Source organism: Necator americanus, chromosome II, assembly GCF_031761385.1.
Source record: "Necator americanus strain Aroian chromosome II, whole genome shotgun sequence".
In the NCBI taxonomy this organism is placed as follows: Eukaryota; Metazoa; Nematoda; class Chromadorea; order Rhabditida; family Ancylostomatidae; genus Necator; species Necator americanus.
In genome coordinates, this window is record NC_087372.1 from 5,233,943 (window position 1) to 5,259,053 (window position 25,111).

The 25,111-nt window shown below is 39.7% G+C and overlaps 4 protein-coding genes across 9 annotated transcripts; 2 read left to right on the forward strand and 2 right to left on the reverse strand.

Annotated features, from left to right (window-relative positions):
• Nucleotides 1-585: 585 nt before the first annotated feature.
• RB195_016913 (uncharacterized protein) lies at nucleotides 586-8,952 on the forward strand (the record flags this gene model as incomplete). 3 transcript variants are annotated; one of them, XM_064183659.1, is made up of 10 exons in its annotated part: nucleotides 694-748; nucleotides 1,618-1,723; nucleotides 3,355-3,457; nucleotides 3,787-3,961; nucleotides 7,339-7,469; nucleotides 7,671-7,824; nucleotides 8,379-8,484; nucleotides 8,587-8,692; nucleotides 8,772-8,804; nucleotides 8,866-8,952. In XM_064183659.1, the coding sequence occupies 10 exons, from the start codon at nucleotides 694-696 to the stop codon at nucleotides 8,950-8,952; spliced, it is 1,056 nt and encodes a 351-aa protein (XP_064039540.1). The 3 variants fall into 3 exon arrangements, with proteins under 3 accessions (XP_064039539.1, XP_064039540.1, XP_013291865.2); XM_064183658.1 differs by lacking the exons at nucleotides 7,339-7,469; nucleotides 7,671-7,824; nucleotides 8,379-8,484; ... (1 more) ...; nucleotides 8,772-8,804; nucleotides 8,866-8,952 and having other exon boundaries at nucleotides 586-748; nucleotides 3,787-3,972; XM_013436411.2 differs by lacking the exons at nucleotides 694-748; nucleotides 1,618-1,723; nucleotides 3,355-3,457; nucleotides 3,787-3,961; nucleotides 7,339-7,469 and having other exon boundaries at nucleotides 7,683-7,824; nucleotides 8,772-8,921.
• Nucleotides 8,953-9,237: 285 nt separating this feature from the next.
• Nucleotides 9,238-11,916, reverse strand: RB195_016914 (uncharacterized protein; the record flags this gene model as incomplete). 4 transcript variants are annotated; one of them, XM_064183660.1, is made up of 4 exons in its annotated part: nucleotides 9,238-9,417; nucleotides 11,297-11,399; nucleotides 11,469-11,577; nucleotides 11,757-11,916. In XM_064183660.1, the coding sequence occupies 4 exons, from the start codon at nucleotides 11,914-11,916 to the stop codon at nucleotides 9,238-9,240; spliced, it is 552 nt and encodes a 183-aa protein (XP_064039541.1). The 4 variants fall into 4 exon arrangements, with proteins under 4 accessions (XP_064039541.1, XP_064039542.1, XP_064039543.1 ...); XM_064183663.1 differs by having other exon boundaries at nucleotides 11,757-11,811; XM_064183661.1 differs by lacking the exon at nucleotides 9,238-9,417 and adding an exon at nucleotides 9,590-9,655 and having other exon boundaries at nucleotides 11,757-11,811.
• A 4,978-nt stretch (nucleotides 11,917-16,894) lies between these two features.
• On the forward strand, nucleotides 16,895-18,314 carry RB195_016915 (uncharacterized protein; the record flags this gene model as incomplete). The annotated part of the gene is made up of 4 exons (XM_064183664.1): nucleotides 16,895-16,975; nucleotides 17,036-17,133; nucleotides 17,408-17,463; nucleotides 18,199-18,314. 4 exons carry the CDS (start codon nucleotides 16,895-16,897, stop codon nucleotides 18,312-18,314), a joined length of 351 nt encoding a protein of 116 aa, XP_064039545.1.
• Nucleotides 18,315-20,152: 1,838 nt separating this feature from the next.
• RB195_016916 (uncharacterized protein) lies at nucleotides 20,153-23,843 on the reverse strand (the record flags this gene model as incomplete). The annotated part of the gene is made up of 7 exons (XM_064183665.1): nucleotides 20,153-20,309; nucleotides 20,371-20,473; nucleotides 21,675-21,786; nucleotides 21,890-22,008; nucleotides 23,267-23,404; nucleotides 23,527-23,653; nucleotides 23,736-23,843. 7 exons carry the CDS (start codon nucleotides 23,841-23,843, stop codon nucleotides 20,153-20,155), a joined length of 864 nt encoding a protein of 287 aa, XP_064039546.1.
• Nucleotides 23,844-25,111: the final 1,268 nt, after the last annotated feature.

Below are 25,111 nucleotides of genomic sequence, written 5' to 3' on the forward strand. Positions count from 1 at the left end.
AAATTTGTCCAATATTTCCCTCGTGCAATAAATTCTTCTTGGCAAATACCTCTCAGCTGTTCGCACTAAACAAAACACACGTCTTCATTCCTTATTTTACAAACTTGTCGAGATGGTAAGCTCACAAAAAGCACAAATTTCATTACAACATCCATGACGATGGTAACAGTTGTCATAAACAAACATCTGTTTTTGCACTAGAAAATTAATTTCCTTATTTGTGATTCAGTTCCTGAACCAACGCTCTAGTCACTCTGTTCTAGAAACTTCTAGAACAGGCACGTTCGAAGACATCCTTGTTGTGCTGTTAGTCTCGGCACTTAGGTCAGCGCTGGGAACTTAAGATATCATATGTCTCGTGTCTTCTTGATGACTTTATTTGGATTATCGTTATGTACGTTTGTCAGATGAGAAGAAAAAATGACAAATTCCCTTTGTTGTAGGCTGTATTTGCACGAGTATGACTCTCGCGTAAGGAATATTCCGTGTTTGAAAAATTATCGTGTTCTTCTTATAGTCACTCGTAGTAAGTCTTCTTGTGTCATTTCTATAAGTGATTTATATGGATGTTTACCATTACAGAAAATGATTTGTCAACCGGGAAAAAGAACAACACCGCTTCTTATTGCTGAGTTTTTTGCCTTGAACTCTACGTTATTCACGATTGCATATTTAATATATTGCATCGATTGGATGAACAGTGTAGATGCTTGCGGAAAAGGAGGAGTGTATATCGCATATATTACAGGTTTGTAGCGAAATTTTTATGAGAGATTCTCAACACATTGATCTTCTGAGTATTTTCTATGGCGTACTTTGAAAGTAAACTACATATTTTACTCTTAAGAAGAAAATATCCATAAAAAGGAAGTAAATGAATCTAATTTGATTCAACGAAGACAAACTTAATTCCATGTGGTAAACTGTTTTCTGAAAAGTCAACTGCGAGAAAGTGGGCTGTGATTTTTTGGAGTCGTGATACTTTGTCCCTGTGCAAGGTACAAAGTGTATTGCAACATGAAACTGATCCTGATAACACTGTGATTCATAACAATTAGATTTTTTTTTCAATCGAATTAAAGGCAACGAATTCCGATTAGAGTTCGGAGTGTAGATTATGAGTATTAGAGTGACACTGCTCAATTTTCCAATAACATAAAAAAGTTCGTTTGTTTCCACGAGGTTTTCTGAAAACGTATATACCATCCAAGAGCGAGTGGTTGAAGATCAATGAGGTCTCTCCAACAGTATTTTCATGAAAAAAAAAACAATGAATATGGTGTTTAGGGAACCGAAACATGTACAAGTATAGCGTGTTCTAATGTACCTCGTTGGGACAAATGCCGCTTCACTTGCCATTTTTCTGGACGCTTAGGGGAAATACAGCGGAGCCAGGCTCGTAATCGTTACCTACAACCCTAACTCGAAGAACTCTATATTTGCCCACATGGGACCATATATAGACAGCTACGTTTCCTTGTCGGAATCGAGCAAACAATCAGTTGTAATGGAAACGCAAACCATCGCGTGGACGCAATGAAAAAGGACTGGATTTCCAATTATTGCATTATTTTAGTGCTACAATACTTCAGACCGTCAATATCTTTAATTTTTCAGCAGCTGGAGCAGCTTTTAATGGTGCATTTATGATCAGTGCACTAATGGGGATTTTAATGCACCGTTGTGATAACAGAGATGATATGCTGAAGAGTGTCTTAGTCGGGTGAGTTTGCTCTATTCACAGCAGCAACGAAGGCCAATGCACAAACATTGACCCTTTCGCGTCCATTATAGCTCCGCCCATAGATTAGAAGTAGAAAAATGTTCACAGCGCGATCACGTCAATCATCTACACAACTTTCTCTCTAGAGATCTTTTGACTGGTGGTGCCGGAACGCATAGCGATGAATTTAAAAGCAATACACCACGAATCTGAGGTGGTGTGGATTTCGGGTGGGGTATTCGTATACGGGGTCGCAGATTATGGAGACCCGGGTGGTTCCGCTCATCTCTCCCTGCATCAGGGCAAACAACCGCCTCCAGAATGCTGTCTTGTACGGCGCCATCTATTGCAACGCCCCACCTCTTGCGCCGCCTCCGCCCTGCGATTCGTTGAAAATCAATTCGGACTGCCCCGATAGGCAGTAAGGGATGCTACGCGTGCAGGGGTAGCACGCTGCAATAGAAGGCTTCGTACAAAACAGCATTCAAGGGCCGGTTGCTTGCAGTGATTCAGGGATCGACCCCGCTCTTCTTAATCTACGACCCCTTATACCGATACTCCACCTGAAATCCGTACTACCTCAGATTCGTGGGTGATGCCTTTAATCATAGCTACAACCACAGGATATCTCAGTGATCTCCGCAATTAAGAAATGTTCGGAAAATCCACGGTTGCATACGGATACCTCTGTTCTCCCTTTGAATTCTCTCCAAGAATCGCCGAAATGCTGGACACAGAAGCAGTTTGCATCCTCTGCGATTCGATTACAAATGTCATTGTGAGCGAAAGAGAGCATTATTGTTGGCATGACAGTCAGGGCACGCGCACACAGCATGTCTTGGCGTCCTGTAGGCCTGTATTCGAGATGGTTGTGATTTGAGATCGTTTGCAACCGAGCTGTTGTGCCCACTCTCTGTAACGCCACGGTAAATTTCAAATGGAGCAGCGTTCACCGGTCGGAGGATCTCGATCACAAAAGCCCGAATCCAGCAATCACTCTATGCTGAGTCGCAGTGCTGGCATAACTTCTCCAGTGAAATGACCGCGTGGCAAGAATCCTACCTCTTCCTTTACCGTCTTCCTCTTGAAGGGATCACAGCTACCCATATACCTCACGTAACTACAGCCTGTGTCGCAGCTGGATCTAGTATATTATGCGTTATACCAGTTAACATAGGCTTCATTACTACCCTAATTACCTTGACTCCTTGGTTGTTCCAGGAACTGATTGAGCGGGCGCTTCCATTTCTCCTGAACGCGTGGCACAGTCGCCCAGTGGTTCCGCTTTTCACGCAGGACACCATAACTTTTTGAAGGACTTCGTGAAGAAATCTAACTATCGGGTCGGCGGTCTTCCTGTAGTGCGCTTAATATCGCGGAGAACCTGGTCGCTCACAGTTCTGGTCCAATGGCTTTCGTTAAAACGCATTACGTGTCTGTCCCACCTTATTTTACTTCCCATGGCAAACACGGTGGCGTCTCTACTCTTCTATCACTGACGTAGGAGTGAATTTCGAATCACGGCCCTCGCTTGCGTGAAGCGAGATCCTACTAGCATCACTTTCCCAATTGAGCTTTCAATGTAAAGAACTGAGAATGTTTTTACACTTGATCAAGGGCACTGTTTTCAGAAGCACCACGGTAGCACTAATGGCATCATTTTTTTGTTTATCGTGCACATTCCTTGTGCTCATATTGTTCGATTTCGAATGTATGGACGATGGGAACACTAAGGTGAAGTCTAAATTTTATCAAATTTTATAAGTACTCCCACATTATTTTTTTTTTCAACAAATGCAGCGCTACAATTACAAGGATCGATGAAGTATCAAGAAATACTTTTTCTTGGAATATGGTCTCGTTACTGTAATTATGCGACATTTATTTGTCGAGTACCTTATGTGAAATAATTCTAGAAAACTTTCTTAACAGAAAAGAAAAGATGCTTCAGTTTTTTTCTCGTTCTTATCAGTAGTAAAATCTTTCAAAGTCATTCTTTTTCCTTCAATTTATTATAGAACCCTTATTTTGTGTTCTCCTTCAACTCAAACTTTGAATTACAGGACGACATCACATACATATGGATAATTGGTCTTCTGTCATTTATTACAAACACCGTGTTTGTGTTTTCCACGTTTGTTCTTACTGAACCGTCGTCGCGACCAGCGTCAAATTCCGTCACTCCTGATACCCGAGGAGGAGGGATATTTTTCTATGTTAAACCTCCTCCGCCGTATAGTGAGAGTTAACAGAAATTATTCATTGTCATTTCTATTCTAGCGTTAATAAATCAGTTTCATAGCTTGTATTTTTTCTTATTCAGTGTTCAATAATGTGTGAAAAAAAACGATATCTCCGCCCTGACGCACCGTTTCTGCCCGCCGATTCTCTTAGACCCTTCATTTGATGAGTATATGAGGAAGCGGCAGTATTAGCTGGTGGCACTTTCCAAAAGTACTGTTTGCGCTAAACACTATCTCAGCAGATACTGTTTAGCATCTCACCATGTCGCATGTTTAGACTATTCTTAAACGCAGCATACCACGAATATGAGGTAGTGCAGATTTCGGGTGGAAAATCCGCGTACGGGGTCGTAAATTATGGAGACCGGGGTGGATCCGCTCATCTCTCCTTGCATCACTGCAAACAACCGCCTCCAGAATGCTGTTTTGAACGACTCCATCCTTTGCAACGGTCCACCCTTGCGCCGCCTCCGCCGCGCGATTCGTCGAAAATCAATTTGGACTGCCCCGATAGGCCGTGAGGGACGCTACGCGTGCAAGGGTGGCGCGCTGCAATAGAAGGCATCGTACAAAACAGCATTCAGGGGCCGTCTGCTTGAAGGAGTCAGGGAGAGATGAGCGGAACCACCCCGGACTCCATAATCTACGACCTCGTATAGGGATACTCCACCTGGAATCCTTACCACCCTAAATTCGTGGTCTGCTGCCTTTATGTGCAATTGGATCTTGTTTATACTCAGGATTCACTAGTATTTCAAGGAATACGATGTGAAAAACACTGATACAAACAGATCGACTAGAAAGGCCGCTGAATAATGTAATTAAGTTTTTCTTTCTTGATTTGTTTGAGATAAAGCCAAGAAAGGGTGCTGACCTTTCTTTATTGACAGTTAGGGTTTCCGTGGTTTCGCCTTCGTCCTGGAAGCCGAAGCCTGTAAAACTCAGTGCAGTCAGTTACTTTGTCAGCCGTCCCAACATCTTGGAGTAAATATCGAAGCGGTTCGCAAAATTAAAGAACATTAAAGGTAGCGCTAGCGCTTGCTTTACTTGCTGAATCTTGCGCCGTAGATGAACAACTTCCACAACAATTATGATTCACAACGGTTTTTATAGGCCCGCAATTCCCAAACATTAGGAGTTTTCCAAAGTTCCTCTCGTGACTTAGGTGCTACTATTTCAGACGCGAGAGACAATATCGTAACTTCATCCTCTCACTCGGAGTTCTCACAACATCACAATACATTCTACGGTATGCCACGAGCAGAGCGGAAAGATTTGATTTTGCGAACCCCTTTAGATGCCCCTCTATCTGAATAGACCCAATACCACTGCTTTTTTCCTATCCAATATTCGCCACGGATCTGCACGTGATAAAACATAAACCAATCCTGTTACCATGTGATCACCATCTGCTGTACTGGTAAACAACGCAGCCAGAAGTTGTGCACGAACGGTCATACGCACGATTACGTATCAGCTGACACTAGAGGTTCGCTGTTGGTACTCTAAACCCTCACGTCATTCTTGTGGGTTCTCTAAATAGGTTTGTTCGGGTTCTGTTAGCTCGGAGTTTACAAGAACGCAAAGATGAAGGGTAGTTTTCAATAAACTTGCTTACTAATAACAATAACTTGCAGAGTAAAGAATTCCTATTATGGTTCACTTTAAATTTACTTGCATTCATTATTTTTTTGGTTCCTCATGAGGTATGCTTGGGCTGCAACGACAGGTGAATCTAGCGAGGGCTACCGCTCAGGCTAACTGCTCGCGGTAGCACGACGCTTCGAGCATCCGAGCAAAGGTCCGTTTAAGGAGAAATTCGGCAGTGTTTAAGACTGGACACGCATATAGTCGGGTAAAAACGGCTGCGCTCGAAGCGATAGAGCATAGCGTTTGGGATCGATGGAAGATCGTTGCTGGATCCACTCTTCGCTGCAGTTCGCGATGATTCCACCTTGATCTCGACCATCAGTTTCACCGCACCGCTTACGTAACTGCATCGAGCTTCATGTGGTTTTCATCCGACCATAGAAAAAGAGCTTTAGTGCAGTATTATTTAGTGTGCAATTTCTTGGGTTCGTTCAAATTTCGTGAAAATCCAGAAAACTGATAATTCTTACACCCTTTCTTAAAATTTATAATCTTATCCATAACGTTGGAATAGGAGTTCATTTTTGCTTGGTTTTTTTATGTTCAAAGAACTAACTTTTTTTTTTCGTATACCCATCCTTTAAAGAATCCCAAGGAAAAAGCGAACGGTGAGAGGATAAAGTGAAATCCGATGAAAGGCTTTGTGCAGCATGGAAGTTTTTAAACCATTAAGAAAAAATTCATGGAGTAGCTAGGCAGTATGATATTGAGCGTCGCAATTTTATGACCACTAATAACTCGGGGAAAGATATATTCGCACGTCAGTCATTGTTTTGTACATATTTTGAATGGTAAAGAAACCATTTATCATAGAAAATAACACATTGCGGCACCGTTCACGGAACAAGATATCCAATTATTATGAATCATTGGAAAGATATGTTCGTTTATCAACGAGAGAGTGCGCTTCAGTTTTTTGTAGAACAAAAAAAAAACGACAAAAATAAGAAAATAGCCTCAGATGTGTATGCTATGTATCTACAGAAGTTCTACAACTCTTGTACATTTAAAAAAAAACTACATTTAAAAAATTGGATAATAATTAGTTCATCTTTTTAATAGAGAAGTAAATGACGGAAAAGAGAATGACGTAATTTTCTTTGACATGTCATAGAGGAAGCGATAAGAACATATCTCTTCCTAGTACTGTTTTCTTATTGTTATTAGGAAGATGCTAACCTAACTTAATCATATCAGACTCGTCCGCTTGAAATCGTTAATTTCATTATAATATCCATTGTATAACGAATATTCGTTGAATGGTTGTGCACTTAATATCCACTCACCACTTAATGCATCATGATATTTTTTCTTTATTCTCTTTGGCAACGTATATACGTACAAGCATATTTAACTTGTAGCTAAAAAAATTGTTAGGAACGACTCGTTCAAGGCATCGTATCACGATTTTGACGTGATGCGGAACTCACAGCGAAAGCGCAGAGTACGGTAAGTGAATTGCGAAACTCAGCGTGGTTCTGCTCATCCTTTCCTAATAGTCGCATGGGAACCGCTTTAGTTCCTACGAGCTACCTTCGAACACTCACCTTCGCAGCGACGTTCCGGTCCTTTCACTGACCTATTCATTCGTTTCACTTGAATATGCTGGTGAGAAGACGTTATTGAACTTCGACTGCTCCCACTTGGATGCGACGCGTAAACAAGGGTGACGCGTCACAACTGATTTCGTAGGAAAGAACGTCGTCTTCCACGCCGTCTTAGGGAAGGATGAGCGGAGCCACGCTGCGTTCCGTAATCCACTGTATCCCGAACTGTACGCTTACGTCGTGGATACTGCACCACGTAAAATTCGTGATACGCTGCCTTTAAACAATCCTCGCAGAATAGTAACGGTATGTATAGCCTGGTAAATTCTACTATATTGTGAAAATAAATCGTATGTCATCCAAGTCAAGTTCTATGATACTTTCTTTTGAAAAGATATTTTTTATTCCATTAAAATAAAAACCTCTCTCAATTTCCGAAATATAGAATTTAGCGATGGTAAAAGTTAATTTTAGCCCATTTCTGTTTTTAATCGTATAATCGTTCAGAGTTATCACGTCATGAAGCTCCTCTTATGCATGGCTTTGATCTTTGGCATTCCGACGGTGATATTCTTTATCACAAACCTAATATTCAGCATGCAATGGCTGAAGAACAAGGACGAATGTGGAGGAAGCAGTTTATTCATGACCTATTTTTCATGTAACGTTGTCTTAATACATTTTAAATTGAAAAAAGTAGGAATTTTTTTGTAGAATTTGGAAAAAAATCCTTTTGCAAAACTTGCCATAGTTTTTTTTATCCGCTTAAAATGACCACATGATTTTTTTTCCTGCAAGTATTACTTCGGGAGGGCGGGTGTAGTGTAGAGGTTCCGCTTCCTGCACGATCGATCGGAGGTTCGAATCCGCCCTAGTGCTCACCAAGCCTTTCACCACTCCGGGGTCGATAAATTGGTACCAGACTTGTCTGGGAGGATAAAAGCACTGACATATCGGCTAGCCACCGCAAGTCATTGTATGGCCAGCTTCATGTTCGTAAACCTCAAACGATGAACCTGAAATGAAGTGAACGCGGTGGCGCATCCCTAGCGGATTGATTAACGCCAGAAACTTTATCCTTTATTGTTTCGGGATGAAAATTAGGAAAATCATTCCTGACCATGTGTAGTAGAAACTTCTTCCTAAGAACTTATAATGAACGAAGTGAATCATCGATTATTTCTAATTATTGACTATTTTTAAAGATTTATTTAGTTGCTGGAACTGTATATTTCGGTGTTGATGCTGCATTTTCGATTATCGGTAGCCTAATTCTTTATTTTACAAAGAAGTTCCGAATGCTAAGCAGATATGTTTTAATGTGAGTACTAAGAACTTCCCTTTTCTTATTTATGCTCGCCAGATAATTTTTTTCTCGCTTTATTTTCCGTTGACGCCGAATCGATTCATCCTAGTGTTTCAGCACGATAGTTGTCTCATTCGTTTTTGTTATCATCGAAGGAATAGCACTAGCCATAAGCATCCTTCTTTCCTTAGATACTTCTTGTCTCAATGAAAAACCTGTTCAGGTGTGTTATTTTTTTTTTGCAAAGAAATTAATATTGCTCACTGATTCCACAATAAAAATGTCGATTAGATCCTTTTCAGACATTTTTCGTTGCATCGTGGATCCTTGTGATGGTTGCGATATTTTTATTTGGTTCGATTCTTTTGTGTGCGGTTTTCAGCAAGAGAAATTTAGGAGTATTGGAAAGTGTTGGTTCAGCAGAATCAAGGCATGACGATGCCTGGCAGTAAGCAATTTTGGAGCAGCTTCAGAATTTGTTAAAATTTGCTCGTTGTTTTGTTTTACGGCGAAACTAAATAAAATACTGATGAAACATTGGTTGAAATTGGACACACAGGAGCAAAAAAAAAGAGAACTATGAATAAATGGTTGTATCACATATCAACCGACAACGAAATAAGAAATTCTTGAATATGTATATGCGGTTTGTAACCCTCACTTGTCAACGAAAAATCATACAATCAAATTGTACACAGTACAAGATATATAAGCAAATAGAAAAAAAGTAACATATACAACAAATTAAAAGTGAATTAAGAGCCTATCCTATAAGGCTACTATTCCTGATTCTTTACCGTGGTTAGGATTTGTTACATCTGCAAACACACCTTCACCCCTGTCTTCTGAATGTTGAGTCGAATCAAGCGAAAAGATCGAAATCAGCAGAAGAACTAAGGAACTGATTACGTTGTATATGGCAATCATGCTCATGTAGATCACATCTACCTGAAAAATCCATCTGTAGTTAATGCATAAATTAGCTGAGTAGCTTTCATAGGATAAATTCGTTAAATAAAAACTATAGCCTTTTGTGGTTATCTCTCCTCAAACTGATCAACCGAACCCCCGCACCAGATTCACGAGATAGTCAAAGCAACAATGGAATTGTTCCTTTTCTTCATCCCTTGCTCAGTGATGCTTTCTGGTTTTGCTTGGCCATGAGCTTGATCAGAGTGGATGCCAGCTAGATTTACGTCAATGAGAATCGTTTCGAGACAGCGCTGTCTTGGTCGTCCGCTTCCGAAGACATTTATGTCTACGCAGAACTTATGGATAGTGTAGTTGTCACCTGTTTGGATATGAACGTATGTATCAGAATTTCACGGATCTTCTCATCTGTGGAAATCGTGCCTACTTGCTCTCGGATATTTTCTTTCCCGATGTGATCAAAGCGAGTGACTTCAATCTCTAATCGGCGACAACGCACAGTGAGTGTGAAAAATATGCAGGAGTCACTGAGATTCGAGTTGCGGCGACATAATTCTTCACCGTACGTCTTCCACTGGCACACAGCATTTCTAATATTAACGTTGCTGAAATTTTTAGCTTTTTAGCTTGAAATTCCGGTGTTATTAATGTTGTAGCTTGAAATTTCGGTGTTTGTCGAGATCTCACTAGATATGAATTAAAGGCATCATCTCACGAATCTGGGGTGGTACGAATTTCGGGTGGAGTATTCGTATACGAGATCGTAGATTATGGAAAGAAGGATGATTTGGTCCATTTCTTGAAAAAAAAAAAAAAAAACGGCTATTTTCTAGAAGGAGTTCGATTCGAGCGCGCCAGCCGTGTGAACGCGCCGCATCTTCCGGGCCATTTTTTACGGCAATTAGGAAGAAATGGACGGAGTCACCCCTCTTTCCGTAGTCTCCCATCTCGTATGCGAATGCTCCACCTGAAATCAGTACCACCTCAGATTCGTGCGGTGATGCCTTTAGCACACTTGAACGACACCAGATAGATATCTACATATGTAGTACACAAGATGGATGTCTTAGGATCAGCAAAGACATAGCGCTACTTCAAGGTTATTGAGGTTATTGAAAACAATAGGTAATTGTCTTTCAGTTCTCCCATGTCTCGATCAAAGTCTTCTTTTAAGAGGTGCCTAGGGACAAGGGTCAGTGGTTTGCTCTTTTTTCAACCTAAACGTGATTAAAAACATTTTTAGATGTAACACGGATCGACGCTGCTACAATTAGGTACACTGCGATTTCGAGGACCAACTCGCTCAATTACCTTTATTTCGCTTCGAGGGTTGTATCCGAGCGTATCCCCGCTTACAAAATTGACTTTTGTAGAGAAGCTTATTGGTTGAAGGGATATTCGTTAGCCGAGACCGTTTGAACTCGAAAAAGACGGTCTTTCTTGTGATGACATACGGAAAATATTGATTTTTAAGGAAGCAAAGAGTCTTGTCATCTCGAGTGATCTTGACGTCGTTGAGGCGAAGGTGTTAAGCTTGACGGGTAATGAGCTTCACACGATCACTAAATCCGAATAAAAACTAGCCAGATGTTCGATGGAGAATCTGTTACCACTGTTCGTAATTTTGGCGTTCATCTCCTCATTCCGTGCGAAAACGAACGCAGTGATGCCGGAAACGTAGCATCGCACGGATACGATGACATGAAGCTAAGGCTACGCGCAAGTTTTATTTATTTATATTATATTCATGTTTATTTTTATAGTTTTATTTTTTTTCGATTTATCGAACAAGATAGGGTTAGTTAATTGCTGAAGCGGATCCCACTACGAAACGATACCTACTTCGAAAAGGAAGAAGAAAAAGAACTGTACGTAGAAGAAGCTCAAATAAACTCACTTTTGTCTCCCCGAGGAAACATGACGGATTGAACTTGAAGTACAGGTTTATGAACATCGCGGAAGATGTCATTATTGCATAAAGGAGGCAAGCGCACGAACATCTAAATTCGACACTTTTTGGACAACTATGGGTTACAGACTGCCGCAGCTCAAATTAAAAAAAAACTCACAGAAGGAAAATAACTGTAAAAGCTCGGTTGTAGCGTTTTGTTTTAGTTATGATGCAAAAAATGACTGTGAAGAATGGAAATAAAATACCATTAACAACCGTTGAGGTGGCTGAAAAAAGTTAATCGTTGGTTTTTCGGTTTTACTCGAAAAAAAAAACACAATCTCTCTCAATTCTGTTGAAAAAGATGAAGAAAACATCTGATCCCGGAAGACTTTTATTTCCCAGTTTTTCAGGTGTACTGCACCAAAATAATGAATAGTAACACGATGTATAGTGAATAAAATACCTGCTATGTATAAAGGCAAATCGCTAGCTTGTCCACAGCTCAGCGTATGTCCCATCCAATTCAACACATAGAGTGAATAAAAACAGGAAAGAAGAAATGAATTCACCATAAACGCAAGAGAAATATTACGGAGAGAATACATTCTGTTCACAAAACTCATATCCTAAATATTCAACGATAACCGACATCGGAAATATAAGCCTTCGTTGAATCGTGGATGGGATGAAAGGAAAGAAGGAAAGGATAGAAGTTACGCCGACCGGAGTTCGTACTTCATTTTTCAAAAAAAAAATATTCATAGTGTTTGAAATCTCCAAGTGAAGTGATATAGTCATCCATGATGACGGAAACAAATATATGTTTTTCTGGTTGATAAATCGTTGTGAATAATTAGTACCAATGCGAAATGTCACCACTTAAAGGAGATGTTCGAACACCGATGTCTAAGAACTACAGATTTCCCTTCTAGCAAGAAGACTTTAGAGTTTATCACTTGTTGATAAAGAAGAAAACGTCTGCAACAGAGAATCCCCTGGTCACTATTTTATACCAGAAACTGTAGTCTAGTGAATCGCATAAATTGTTCGGAGAACCTCTCTTTCGACATTGCGTAACGGACGTGGAGCGATTTCACGATAAAGCTTCAAACTTCATCATTTTCATCAGTCATATCAGTCTTGTGTTGTGTAAAATTCGGCCGAAATTCTAGTGAACTTTGTTCCATCTTGTTTTTTTTTTGTTTTATGGCACACTTGCAGGCGTTCTCAATAAATAAATAAATATCCGAACTTGGAACCTGCTCATTCTTTGCGCATTATCATAAACACGATAACAGCAATGCCGAACAATGTTCGATGGCGTCAAGTTGTAGTTTGGTTTGGTGTGAACTTTTAGGGTACTTAGATCTAATCTATTTTGATGCTATTTCATCAGGGTACACTCACTCAATTACTCATGCATCAATATTTCCGGACGAAGAAAAGGAGCGAAAAGGTGAACAAGGCACGCACGAAAAAGTAAAAAAAAAAGTAAAGAAAGAGTAAGAAAGTAGAACGAGAGTTGAAGATTTTTTGGAAGGATACTTATAGGTTTGAGAGATGATGTGTAGAACTTTAGATACTCTTCTATCCGCTGTCTTCTGCGTAATCTTTGTATATCAGGACTTGATCCTCTTGTTGTTGTTTGGGTAAAGTACAGTAAATTATCTACTTGAGCCATAGGTTAGGTTTTGTGCAGGTTGGCTGACGCTAATAGAGTTCTAAATCGAATAAAACAGTTACTGGTTCAATGGTAATGTTTATTTAGAAACTGAGTGAATAGCATACAAAATTGTCGGCTACTTGCGGCTTATACAAAACAAACAATTGCCCACAAGAAGGCCGCGTCCTTGCCATATGATTTGACAAAAAAAAAAAGGGAAACGAGGACATTAACGTCACAAATCGTTATGTTAGGAATTCGGAATACTTCAGCAATACAACAAAAAATAAATGAATTGCTTATAAGCTATTGCTTATTAGAAGGTATAATGTCAGCTTCGAATTAATAAATTTTTCTTAGACTTAGAAAAACTTAGACCAGAAAGTGTCAAATCAAGAATGCAGCATGAGTTGGTGGATGGGAGGAGGGCTACCAGTGAGAATTTGAGCAGGGAAAAGTCTAAATTCTGACGACTGTAGGGAATGTTGTAGGGAATGTTAGGATGACCGTTGCTGCAGTACAAAAGAGTGATCAGCAATAATTACGCAGTTGACGCAGCAGTCGCAACTTCCAATGTTTCTCTTTAAAGGCATTAGTTCACGAAACTGAGGTGGTACGGATTTCAGGTGGTGTACTCGTATGTGGGATGGGAGACTATGGAGAGGGGGGGGGGTGATATTCCGTCCATTTCTTCCTAATTGCCATGAAAAACGGCCCGTAAGATGCGGCGCGTGCATAAGGCTGGCGCGCTCCAGTCAAACTCTTTGTAGAAAATAGTGCCCCAGAACCCCCGAAGCCGTATCTTCCGGGTCAATTAGGAAGAAATGGTCGGAATCACTCTTCTTTCCATAATCTACACTCCCGTCTACAAATACTCCACCTGAGATCCGTACCACCTCATATTCGTGGAGTGATTCCTTTAAGGCAGCTCACATAGCGCAAGTCTAGCGGGCTGTAGACAACGTCTGGGAAAACGCTGCATCAAGCACCGTGACGCGTGTCCTAGTTTTCTTCCCATGTGCAAAAAGCACATGGAAACCGTGGCTTTGAACGTTTTAGGAGTTCTATACTCGATAGAAATCAGATGAAGGACAACTGTGTCAGGAGTATGTTGTAGACGATGAGATAGGAGCGATGATGGGGTCAAATTCATTCCTTCGAGAAAATGTTCTGCATCGGCGATAGAGAATAATCCCAAACTATCATTCCCGAGCTTTTACACTGCTGGGCAAGCGTCTCTCACATGATTTACCTATGGTGACGTCTTACTGACGCAATATACAGATGTTACTGTACTGTGTACTTTATTGAACATTATAAGATTTGCGTGTAAGATGCAAGCTGGTAGTAGATTGCACTACGACTTTTACTGTTGAGTGCGTTACAGCACTTGCTTTCCCACGGCCAGAACACCTACAACACGAGAATTATGATAGAGAAACAGTTTTCAGAACAGTAATGAGAATCGCGATGGTAGGGTCCCAGTACATAGATGATTTCAGCGGTTACCGTTGAAATAAATATCGTTCTAAGGACTAACTTCGACAGTTGTTCAGTGACTTTTAAGAATGACTGAGGCTCAGTTACATCAGATTCTTTTCCCCTTTCTTTGAAGTTTTCTGCAGAATGCCCAAACTTCTCCTTCTTCTAGGATGACATACAAGTGTTCCACAGAGAAAAAAATGTGACCTCATAACCAGTGAGTGACGTATGACACTTTTGCACTATCAGAGCGTTACTAAACTCCAGATATACTACATTAGTTTCATTTGATGGTCCACCTTGAGAAGAAAACAGTTGATATTCGCACTGAACTGAATTGTTGCCCTGGCAGTTGGTCAGACTTTAAGACGTGCTCCTCTAAACCAACTATAGGAGCCCTTTGTTTCTTCAAATGCTTCAATTATAAGATTTTTTATGATGCAATGAGCGTTGTTGAATACGAGAACTGACTCAAGAACATTGGTGGTTATGTGGACGCGGACAAGCGTCCATATATGGTTCCTCTAACCGTATTTGTGTGGGTGGAGTTTTAATGGGAAATACATTGTGACTTTTTATGGAGGTTCGTTATAGAAATTATAGACTGTATTAACCATTAGATTTTTAAAGAGGCAAATCATGAGATTTTTGTGTTTTGAAAAGTGTTCTTTCGCTTGAATACATAATATATAATTCATGTGTTACTCGTTATCATGGCTTGAGTAACATCATACTGCATACGAATTTCTTTGTTTTTTCCTACTCGAAAAAAAGACCGTAACAAATCTACTGCTTCACTTTGTTAAACGAAATTAATCACCAGATACGCATGCTGTGCTCTGTTGCAGGCTTCGGTCTAGTCTCCGCTCACAACACTCATCCATCTCTTATGAATCTAAACTCTCCTTACTTAAACACCACATTACCCAGAAAATTTCACATGATAGGTTTTTCTTCTCAATTTCCTTGCTCCACTCACTATTAAGATCATCGACATTCTCTCCCATCACGCCTCTCGTTGTCTGCAGAAGTAAATAAGCCTGAAAGAATATATAAGGCGTCTCCATGTAAGGATTCAATTATGTATTTCAGCGATCATTAGTCTTGAAAAATGAATTAGTGAAGAATGTTCATCGTCTCTAGACTTAATATGCGTCATTTTAGTGATGATGGACTATCATTGAGCTAGTGAGTACTTTCGTCGAGATCAAGAAGTTAGCCGTATTGTGATACAAGGAGCAAAAAAAACACTGTGACCAATTAAATTTCCGAAGTAGAAAGGTTCATACTACTACACCTATCAAATGATAAATGCGCTAGATTATGGGCTTCGCTAAATCTTGTAATGTATTATAAAACGTAGCGTCGAGTTCGACAACTGTGTGAGCCGTGAACGAGGTGGAAAATGAAGAACGGAGAGGTAACTAAATGGTCACACTTGCCACGAAATGTTTGGAAGAATTTGGTGCACCTTGTGTAGCTCGTGGAAAGAGAAGAAAATAGGCAATTATTGAGAAATTCGCAGAAATCAAGATATTAGGGGGGTCGGTTCGAGGAAGTCCAAAAAATACATATAACCCAGGTGATGTATTATTGGGCTGACGGCCATCCAAATACTATTCAAATAGTCTGTGTAATGCTAGTGAACATTTTCCCCCATCATTTGCTATGACTCCCTCTTCTTTCAATGATGGATGGTTGCCTCCCTATGACCGCGGCGTGTACATTTGCTACTAAAGGCTGCTACCAATCAACAATCGACCAGGTCAATTTCGCCAATACGGGCTGATCAACAGAAAGCGACAAAAAAGGAATGCTCTTCAAAATAATGGTAGACGGGTGCTCACAATATGTTTGTTTTTCTAATGACTGTTAACCGCGAAAAAACATTAGCCATGCTGATGAATGTAAAATTCTATTATTGTTTGATTGTGGCGTAAAACTTATAAATGTTGAGGTTCAGCAAGAGAATATTTAAGGAACAGCGTGATGCGGCTTCACAGCTCTCCTCCATTTCGCGCGCTTTACGCTCCGCTCACTTTTCCCTCTATGAAGGGAGCCGTTCCTTTTCTCTCTATAAAAGGAGTGTTTCGAAATTCATTCCTTCAACGTGTCAACTGGCAAGCGGTAACCAGAACGGACTCAAGTAACGGATGTGATCATACGCGAGGAACCGCGCAACTTTTGTGCAATAACGCGATCTGAAGCGTAACGATAACATTTTTCCAGAGGTTAGTTTTCAGCTACCACCAAGATCGTATGTAGACGACATCGTTGTCAGTGGACCCAGGTTAGCTGACCGGTGTAAGCAGACATTCGCTGTCCTAGATTCGTTCTGGAGCATATGGCATACTATGCAGTACTGTCAGTGCTGATCCAAGGATACCAACGCCGTCTACGTCAAACAAGAAGTACACCGATACGCCCGAAAGTCAACGACGTTGTTATCATCGAGGATGTTAAGCTACCTAGAGGACAATGACAATTGGGAATCATCGTCGAACTTATACGCGGGCAATGTTGTACGGGCAGCACAAGTTCGTACACATGAATGTAAGTTGCTTCACTGGTCACTAAACCATCTTTACCCTTTAAAGATAACTGCTCAAGGCGATCATGTCCCAAAAGTTAAGCGTCACAAGGTACGTAAAGCAACACGGAGGAGTCAACCAACAATAAGAGCTAAGAACATCCGGTTGTATTCTATCTAGTCACAATCATATTAACTCGCATTTTCACATTCACGTGCTTACAGCTTTGCGTCCCGTCGTTGTTGCGAAATATCGATTCACATTAGGAACACATCACAAATCGATGTACTTTAGTCTCCATATGCCGGAATAAAATCTCCATACAGGATATTATGCTCTAATTGCGACCGTGTTACCGCATTCAGGTCACATGATTCATCCTTTGTGACCGTTGTGTCCTTAGATCTGTTGCGAAATCTTAACATTGTCATTGTCCAGAGCTACACGTTTGTCGTCATATTCGTTCTATGTCTGCTACGAATTCACGGTCGAAGGTCAGGTATCTACTCATACGTTGCGCAATTTTACACTTATTTTCTTTGCTTTCCTTGTTTTGGTTTGTTAACTACAGTTTGATTTGCACATTACACGTTTCGCGCACATATTGCGTTGTCGCTTGTTTGCAGTTTGTTTTTGCTTATTTGCATTGCTTTCCCTTATTGCTATTTTTGTTTCTTGTTTCTTGTTCCTTGTTCTTCTTTTCTTTTAGTAGTCAGTATTTCACTGCTTGTAGATACAGACTTGCGCGCTCAGTGTCTACATACATTTTGGAGTTTAACTTCTATTCTCTTACTCTTATGCCCTATTTCTCTTATTTATTGTACACATAGGTGTTTTTAAAGCATTTATGTTTGCGATAATCTTTTCTTTTGCGCTTCTTGGTTTCCTTTTCTATTTTTATTGTAAGCGTATACGAATTCTTTAAACACTCATTGCTCATTGTTCCCATAAACCCTCATTATTCAACGTTATTCTTCATTAAATGTTGATTCTTCCCCTCTCTCATTTTCATTCTTAATCTTTCACTCTTGTTGTAAGCATATTGCTAAACGCTTACTTTCTCTTTGTATCTATTTTTATCTGCACTTTCTTCCTCTCTATTTCTTTCTTCCCTTTGCGGCAAACATGCACACTTACGCTTTTTTCACAACTTTCGTAATTTTTATTCTCTTTTTGTCTGGTGGACCTTAGGTTTACCTTTGTGTCGTTATTGCTCAATTCTATTTTAGATATTGCTTATTACCAACATCGCAACTATCGTGTCCACAACTACTGCTTTTCACAACTCACAACTGCCGCTTTCCGCATGATACGGGAGGAACGGTGGGTATTGGGTATTTTGTGAGTTGGCGAGGCAAAATCCCACCCAATATATTCCCCCAGCGCACAAAACGCGCTCGTAGGCTGAATTAAAACTTTTGGATCTCTACCTTGTCGACATCACGATCATATCAAATCGCCGTGCACAAGAGCCGATCGCATCTTCGTGCCGCAATATGTCAACGTCTATGTTATGATTCTCAGCGGTCGCAAGAATGTGTATATGTATATATGAAAGTTTAACTCATGTCGTCGAAAAAGTACCGTCTTCATCTCGCCGTAGACGACCCTCACGCGTATCGTTATGCTCACCTCTGGACCTAACCAACTGCCAAACGCTAGGAATTAGGCCTGGCTAGTAGTCTACGGTTAACTTGTAGGTGTTGTACATTCTTAACTCGTAGATGAGGGCTAGCGTAGGTCTACCATCTTGTCGTCGTCGGGAGTGTCGCGAATCCCACGCGACTGCTTTTCAAAACATTTAAAAGACGCTCGCCACGGACGCGAAAAGGACCCACAGCTCTCCTCTGTATTCGCCCACTTTTGATTCCATAAAAGGAGTCGTCAGTGTTTCGAAATCCATTCCACATGCTAACTGGCAAGCAGTATCGAAATCAAGGAGCGGATGCGATCGAGCACGAACAACCGCGCAACTTTCGAGCGATAACATGAGCCGAAAGGAGAATCGGAGCTGGGGCAAGTTGGAGGTGACCCCCATTGGAGGTCCCTGAGGCTGTCTGGCAGAGTGGAGCACATGTTCCCGAGTCCAGACTTTACTCACACCTTCGGAATTTGCTCACACCTTTGGACTTGCCGGTCTCATTGTGGGTGGCTGGTTAGGCTCTACTATTTTCACATCATATTGTTATGTATATATGTAGCTCGGGATGAAGGCTGAGTAAGTACTCAGAGCGGACTGTATGCAGTTGAGTATACAGGACCCACAGAAGATTGGCGAAGCAATTCATATGTGTGCAATAAATGTATACGTGTGTTGCGAGAGACTCTAAGAGTCCTGTCCGCGAGTGCCTGCAGGGCGACGGTCTGCGACAAGTGTAAGAGCACAATGTACGAGTCTGGAAGAGGCCAAGGTAAGAATAAGATGCTGTGATTCATGGCGGTAGCCTTAGGGCCTCCAAGTAAATGTAACCGCGAGGTAGGGCGCGAACCATCGATGCCGACGCAAGCTTGGTTGGCTACCGCTCCCTCGTGTGGATCAGCCCTGGATCCGACGATCCGCACCAACCGCTTTCTCCAGCATGCTAAGGGCCCAATGCCAGTTCCCTAAGGGACTCAAATATTGATGAACCTCCGGAACAGGACCTGGGAAACTAGCAGCCGGGAACGCGACAGCTGGTACTAGGGCGGTTCCGAACTTTCGATCGCTCGTGTAGACACAGCGGAACCTCTTACCGACTGCTGTACACCCGCCCTTTAATAAGAGTAATAATAGTTACAATAATAATAGTGACAATAAACTATTACAATCATATTCAATGTTGTTACTCTCATTGACGGAACTCAGAGCTTTATTTTCAATGAATTTAAAAGATAACAATGACACAATCAAGCAATATAAACAATGTGAACATCCTTTTCCATGGTAGTACAATAAAGGACTAACGTTTGCCTTTTCGTTAAACAAAAAAAGGAGCACAGTGACAGTAGGCGAAGATGTCCCCATGTTGAGCTTTTTAAATAGTCGTTAACTCTAAGATTCTAAAATAATATTCAAGTAGGCTAGTTCTAAATGTGAAAATAGTTTATTCTGACAAAAGCGATACGTTCTAATAGTTTTCAGAAGTCATCTCTAAAAAAAATTATGAGTAATGCAATGAGCCAAACATTAGACACTGATTTCTCTCACGCATATCTTAACGGTTGTTTCGCTTCATCTTGAACAATAATAGGTTTCGGATCAGGAATATGGGCTCCAATGAAGAGATGATAAGTCCATGCTGCCAGTACAGCACCAACTAGAGGAGCTACTACGGGAATCCAAAAATAGAAACTATGATACCTATAAAATATAGTGGTGAAATGGATGTTTTACACTATACAAACCTCTATGAAAAACTCACGTGAACGCTTGTGAGCCATAACCGAGGGACAACATAAAAATACGCGGACCTAGATCACGCGCTGGATTGATTGGATAGCCAACATTCATGCCCATACTTGTGCCTCAAATTTTTTTCATGGTTAGAATAATCGGAGAAGTGTATAGCATGGCTCTGGCTTCAGCTCTGTCAGCTAAAGTCAGGGTCATGTATGAGATTTAAGAGATTCTCATGTCAAAAATGGTCATATTAACATAAAAGGTCGATTAAGAGTTAACGTAAAAGCAACCGCTTTGAAAAAATTTCGTGGACCTAGATCACGGGCCATAATTGATGGAATCTTAGGTACTGTCGAAGCATATCGTGACTCTTTTGCATGCATTCCATTTTATTTGCATTCCTTCTCTTTGATTGATATGAATTCTGTTGTAATGTTGTGTTGCCACTCAGATACATGTATAAGCAGCTTTAAAGCAACTTTATTTGCCTATTTTCACTCGCTTCCTTCTTAGGAAGTCGGAAAAAGTGAAAGCGTCAAAAACGTGATTAGGGACAATTCCGTGTAAACGCTCCTTTACGCACACCAAAAAACCTGAGGTAAATATTTCGTACGAATGATCTACTGCTCAGAATTCGTCTTTGAAGTCCAAAAACTCTCAGACTGAACTTTTCCAGCCAACCCATGAAATGTCTGTAGAATTCATAATAGTCTTAATAAACCAAAGCGGTGAATCCAAGCCTCACGTAGTGAAGAACTTCCTACAAAATTGCAAAAATGATTCTGAATAGCAAAACTCAGCCGGAAATAGCAATGAGAGAATTTATCGTGAACTCGGAGGTTGCAGTCTCAGTAATTACAAAATTGTAATCATTACTCCATTAAAAAGTAAAATAGAGGAAGCTCTCGATTACGTCGGGCCTAATTTGCGACGTTTCCGTCATTCTACCGGTGTGCAGACCAACAACAGCATTTAACGGTTAGGTCAGTATAGGTTACACGTGAGCGACGCATATGTGATCTACAACATGGATCGAGTACCCTACGCCTTACGTGGAAAAATTGGAATTTAGATCGGTTCTTTAAGGAACTTGTAGCACTTTATGAAAAATTTGACTTCCTGCCAAAATTATACGAAGACTCTGTCAACTACTGATTGCCTTTAAAGTGTCACTGATCCACAGATCAAACTTTTTTTTTCGATAACTTGAATACAATCAATAAGTTAAACCGGTGAAAACACTGGACATTCGAAAAGGAACTGACAATTGCAAAAAAAAAAAACAACCTTACATTTTCTCTACACCGATACTCTAAGCAAACTCACCAATCATCAGAACTACGAGACCAAATAGAAGAGGATGAGCTGGTCCAGGAACAGCAATACGTTTGTCTATGATCACACAAACGAAAAACATAAGAAGTGCAGTGCCAGCAACCTGAAACGATGAAAAGTAAGAAAAACTCGCAAGAACAATACAAATTTCTAGGATCTCTAGTTGAATATTAAAAAAATCTCTAGTTGAATATTAAAAATGTGACCTGATCAAAAAAAGCGGTGGTATTGCTAACGTGTAGAGCTGGGAATGAGCAGAAACAGAGTGCAGTCGCTTTTGGACCAGCGATTGTCCGTTGATTTCCAGCATATTTTATGAACTGATCTGTATTAGAACATTTATTGTTAAAAGAATTCTTTTAGCTGTTTATCACTTACTTTTTACTCCATAAATTACTCTCAACTTCAATTTACTATTAAATAAATTACTATCTACTTCTATTTACTTTTATTATATTATTTTATGTTTATTTTTACTAATTTAGATCATACTATGTATGTCTATTATAAAACTAATTCAACACACCAAAAGTCGACGTGCAGATCTCTCTCAAAAGTACATATATCGATTGAACTATTCTCGCGGATCTTTCCTGGGAAATTTGCAGCGTACGCACAATTTTTTTTATTGATGAGGTTTGTTGAACTGTTTACAAGGAGCGGCAACGGGAAATATCGGCAACTACAACGACAATTTGCAATTAATTATATAAAAATATATCCATAATAATTAAAGGCTAAAGGATAAAGTTCCTGCTGTTAATCAATCCGCTTGGGATGCGTCCCCACGTTCACTTCAATTCAGGATCGTTTGAGGTTTACGAACATGTAGCTGGCGTATACAATGACTTGCGGTGGCTATCCGATGTGTCAAGTCAGGAACCTCTAACCGCTACACTACATCCTCCTCATCCACAATGATTACGTTACGTTATTACGTATTATACTATTATTATTATTATTATTATTATTATTATTATTATTATTATTATTATTATTATTATTATTATTATTATTATTATTATTATTGTGTACTACTTTTTTAAGCAGAACCAAGATTGTTATTGATCTTTATTCTGGCTAACGTTTCGGCGTCGTCGATATCATATATTATATTATCGATAAGGTAAGTAAATTTCTTAACTTTTCGAAAGTAAAGTATGATTTGCTGAATTATTATTATTATTATTATTATTATTAACGTTGTTGCGATAAGATACGTAAATCGACAAGTTTTCTTAACTTTTCGAAAGTATAGTGTATGTTTTGCTGAATTACTGATTATACCGCAACATCGTAATTATTCTACATAATTATTGATTAACTTGTAACTATAGAACTTTTTCCGTCAGATTGGAGCCAATCAGGAAGACCAATCCCGAATGTTTTCGTCAAACGCGTGTGTATCTGTAACTGCTGTCCTAATATTAGAACAGCTAATATTTTTGATGGGAAATTCACATAATCGAATATTATCTGGTCGAATATTCGAAATATGTCGAGTGAATAGGAGGAGATGAATAGGTCATATGTATGTCCTATTCACCTAGTTGAGTAGTTAAGGTTTCATCATTGTTACTAACCATAATATATTCCAAATGCTCCTACTGTACCAACAAATGCTCCAAATGTTTGCGCAATACTGTAGCAGATAAAATCCTTCACTGAAAGTCTGCCCAACGTAACAAAAGCAAGTGATACAGCTGGATTCAGATGTCCTCCTGTAATATGGTACAAATTTCCGCTGTCATTGAATAAACAAGCAACTAAACAAATAAACATATAAATAAACAATTGTAAAAGGTATAATTAGGTGGAATTCTTGGAATACAGGCGAATTCACCTGAAGTTTTACTGCATGCGTAGACCGAAAATGCGATTGCCATTCCCCATCCGACATTCACTTGGATCCATGTGTTCAGCTTTTCACCAGAAAGAATAAATTGCATAACAATACCGATTCCGATGAACTGAAATGCACAGAGTATAAACGTAACGTTTGAAAAGTTGAATTCATTTATTAAAGATCAGGAGTGCTAGGAAAAAATGTACCAGTAGCAATGCGGTTCCGAGGAATTCAGAAAGAGAATTACGTAGCGTTGCATCTTTGATTTGGATCTTTTGTCGGAGACGCTCTTCCGGATAAACAATTTCCGTCATTGCGGATACAGGTTAGGCCGCCTCTGCCTGCAAATGAAAATACATATACAGTTCATTCCATGGTCTGCTGCAAACATCAATTAGCGGATAGTGGATTTATCACCATCGAACAAAATCGCAAATATTATGAAATACGCCCCATAATACGTGTTTGTTCTGTGCACCACAACACATTGATGGTTTACGTAGTGATCGAAATGGGAATGAAGAAGAAGACGAAAAAAAAAAAAACAGTGCATGCTGTCACTTTTAAGTACTCAATAAACAAGAGAATAGCCAAAAATTCACGTGAACCGGAAAAAAATAGAGCACTTTTATACAACTGCTCCTTTGATCGTGCCACCTTCTTATCTCTCAGACACCTCCCTGCTTGTTTTTGTTCTTAGTACGGTAATATAAAAAAAATAACAGCGAGGAAGAACACATAGTTCACTTTCTACGTTCTTTTTTTCTAGCATTTATCTGAAATCTATTGAAATGGGTGTGGTGTTTCATGGGTATTTCAAAAAATATCTCCTTCACTTCTTGAAACCTTCCCCAAACTTCATAAGATCCTAACTTTTTTAAAATAAACTTATAGTATTATAGCAGAGTTATTTAATATTTATTTATATCCACGTTTTCATAATTTTTATAATATTATATATTTGTCGAAATTTATTTACAATATACTTACTTGTGATTTTTATGTGGTTTTTATTTTTCGCACCTCTCAGTCCTCACATCTGACAGCAAGATCGGGAGGGAAATGGGCGGGCCATAGCGGTACAGGCCAAAAAATTGAAAGATTTCAGCAAACTTTACATATGACTACGAAAAGAAACTTCTATCTTTGATAAACCTGATATCTTTGAACTATTTTAGAATAATCGCCGAGATAAATTTCCTACCTTGAATATTTCTTATTTTAAACTGAAAAGAGTCCATATTTATTCAGAAGATAAGCGAAAATAAGAAATTCTCCGATGGAATAATTACTGAAATTTTTATTAAAGTAAGAAATCAATTAAGAAACCAATAAGACATAGATACAATGAAACAATAAGGTATTTTCCGTACAGAACCCATTATTATTCCCTGATCATTTTCATTCATATCATTAAGAATGTTGCAAAGTAATCATAGTTAGAAATTTTTCTAGAAGTGTCTTCCGACCCGTGAAAGATAAGCTTAAAAGCATCACCCCATGAATCTGAACTGGTGCGGGTTTCAGGTGGGTTACTGGGTCGTAGATCATGGGGACGAGGGTGATTCCGTCCATTTCTTCA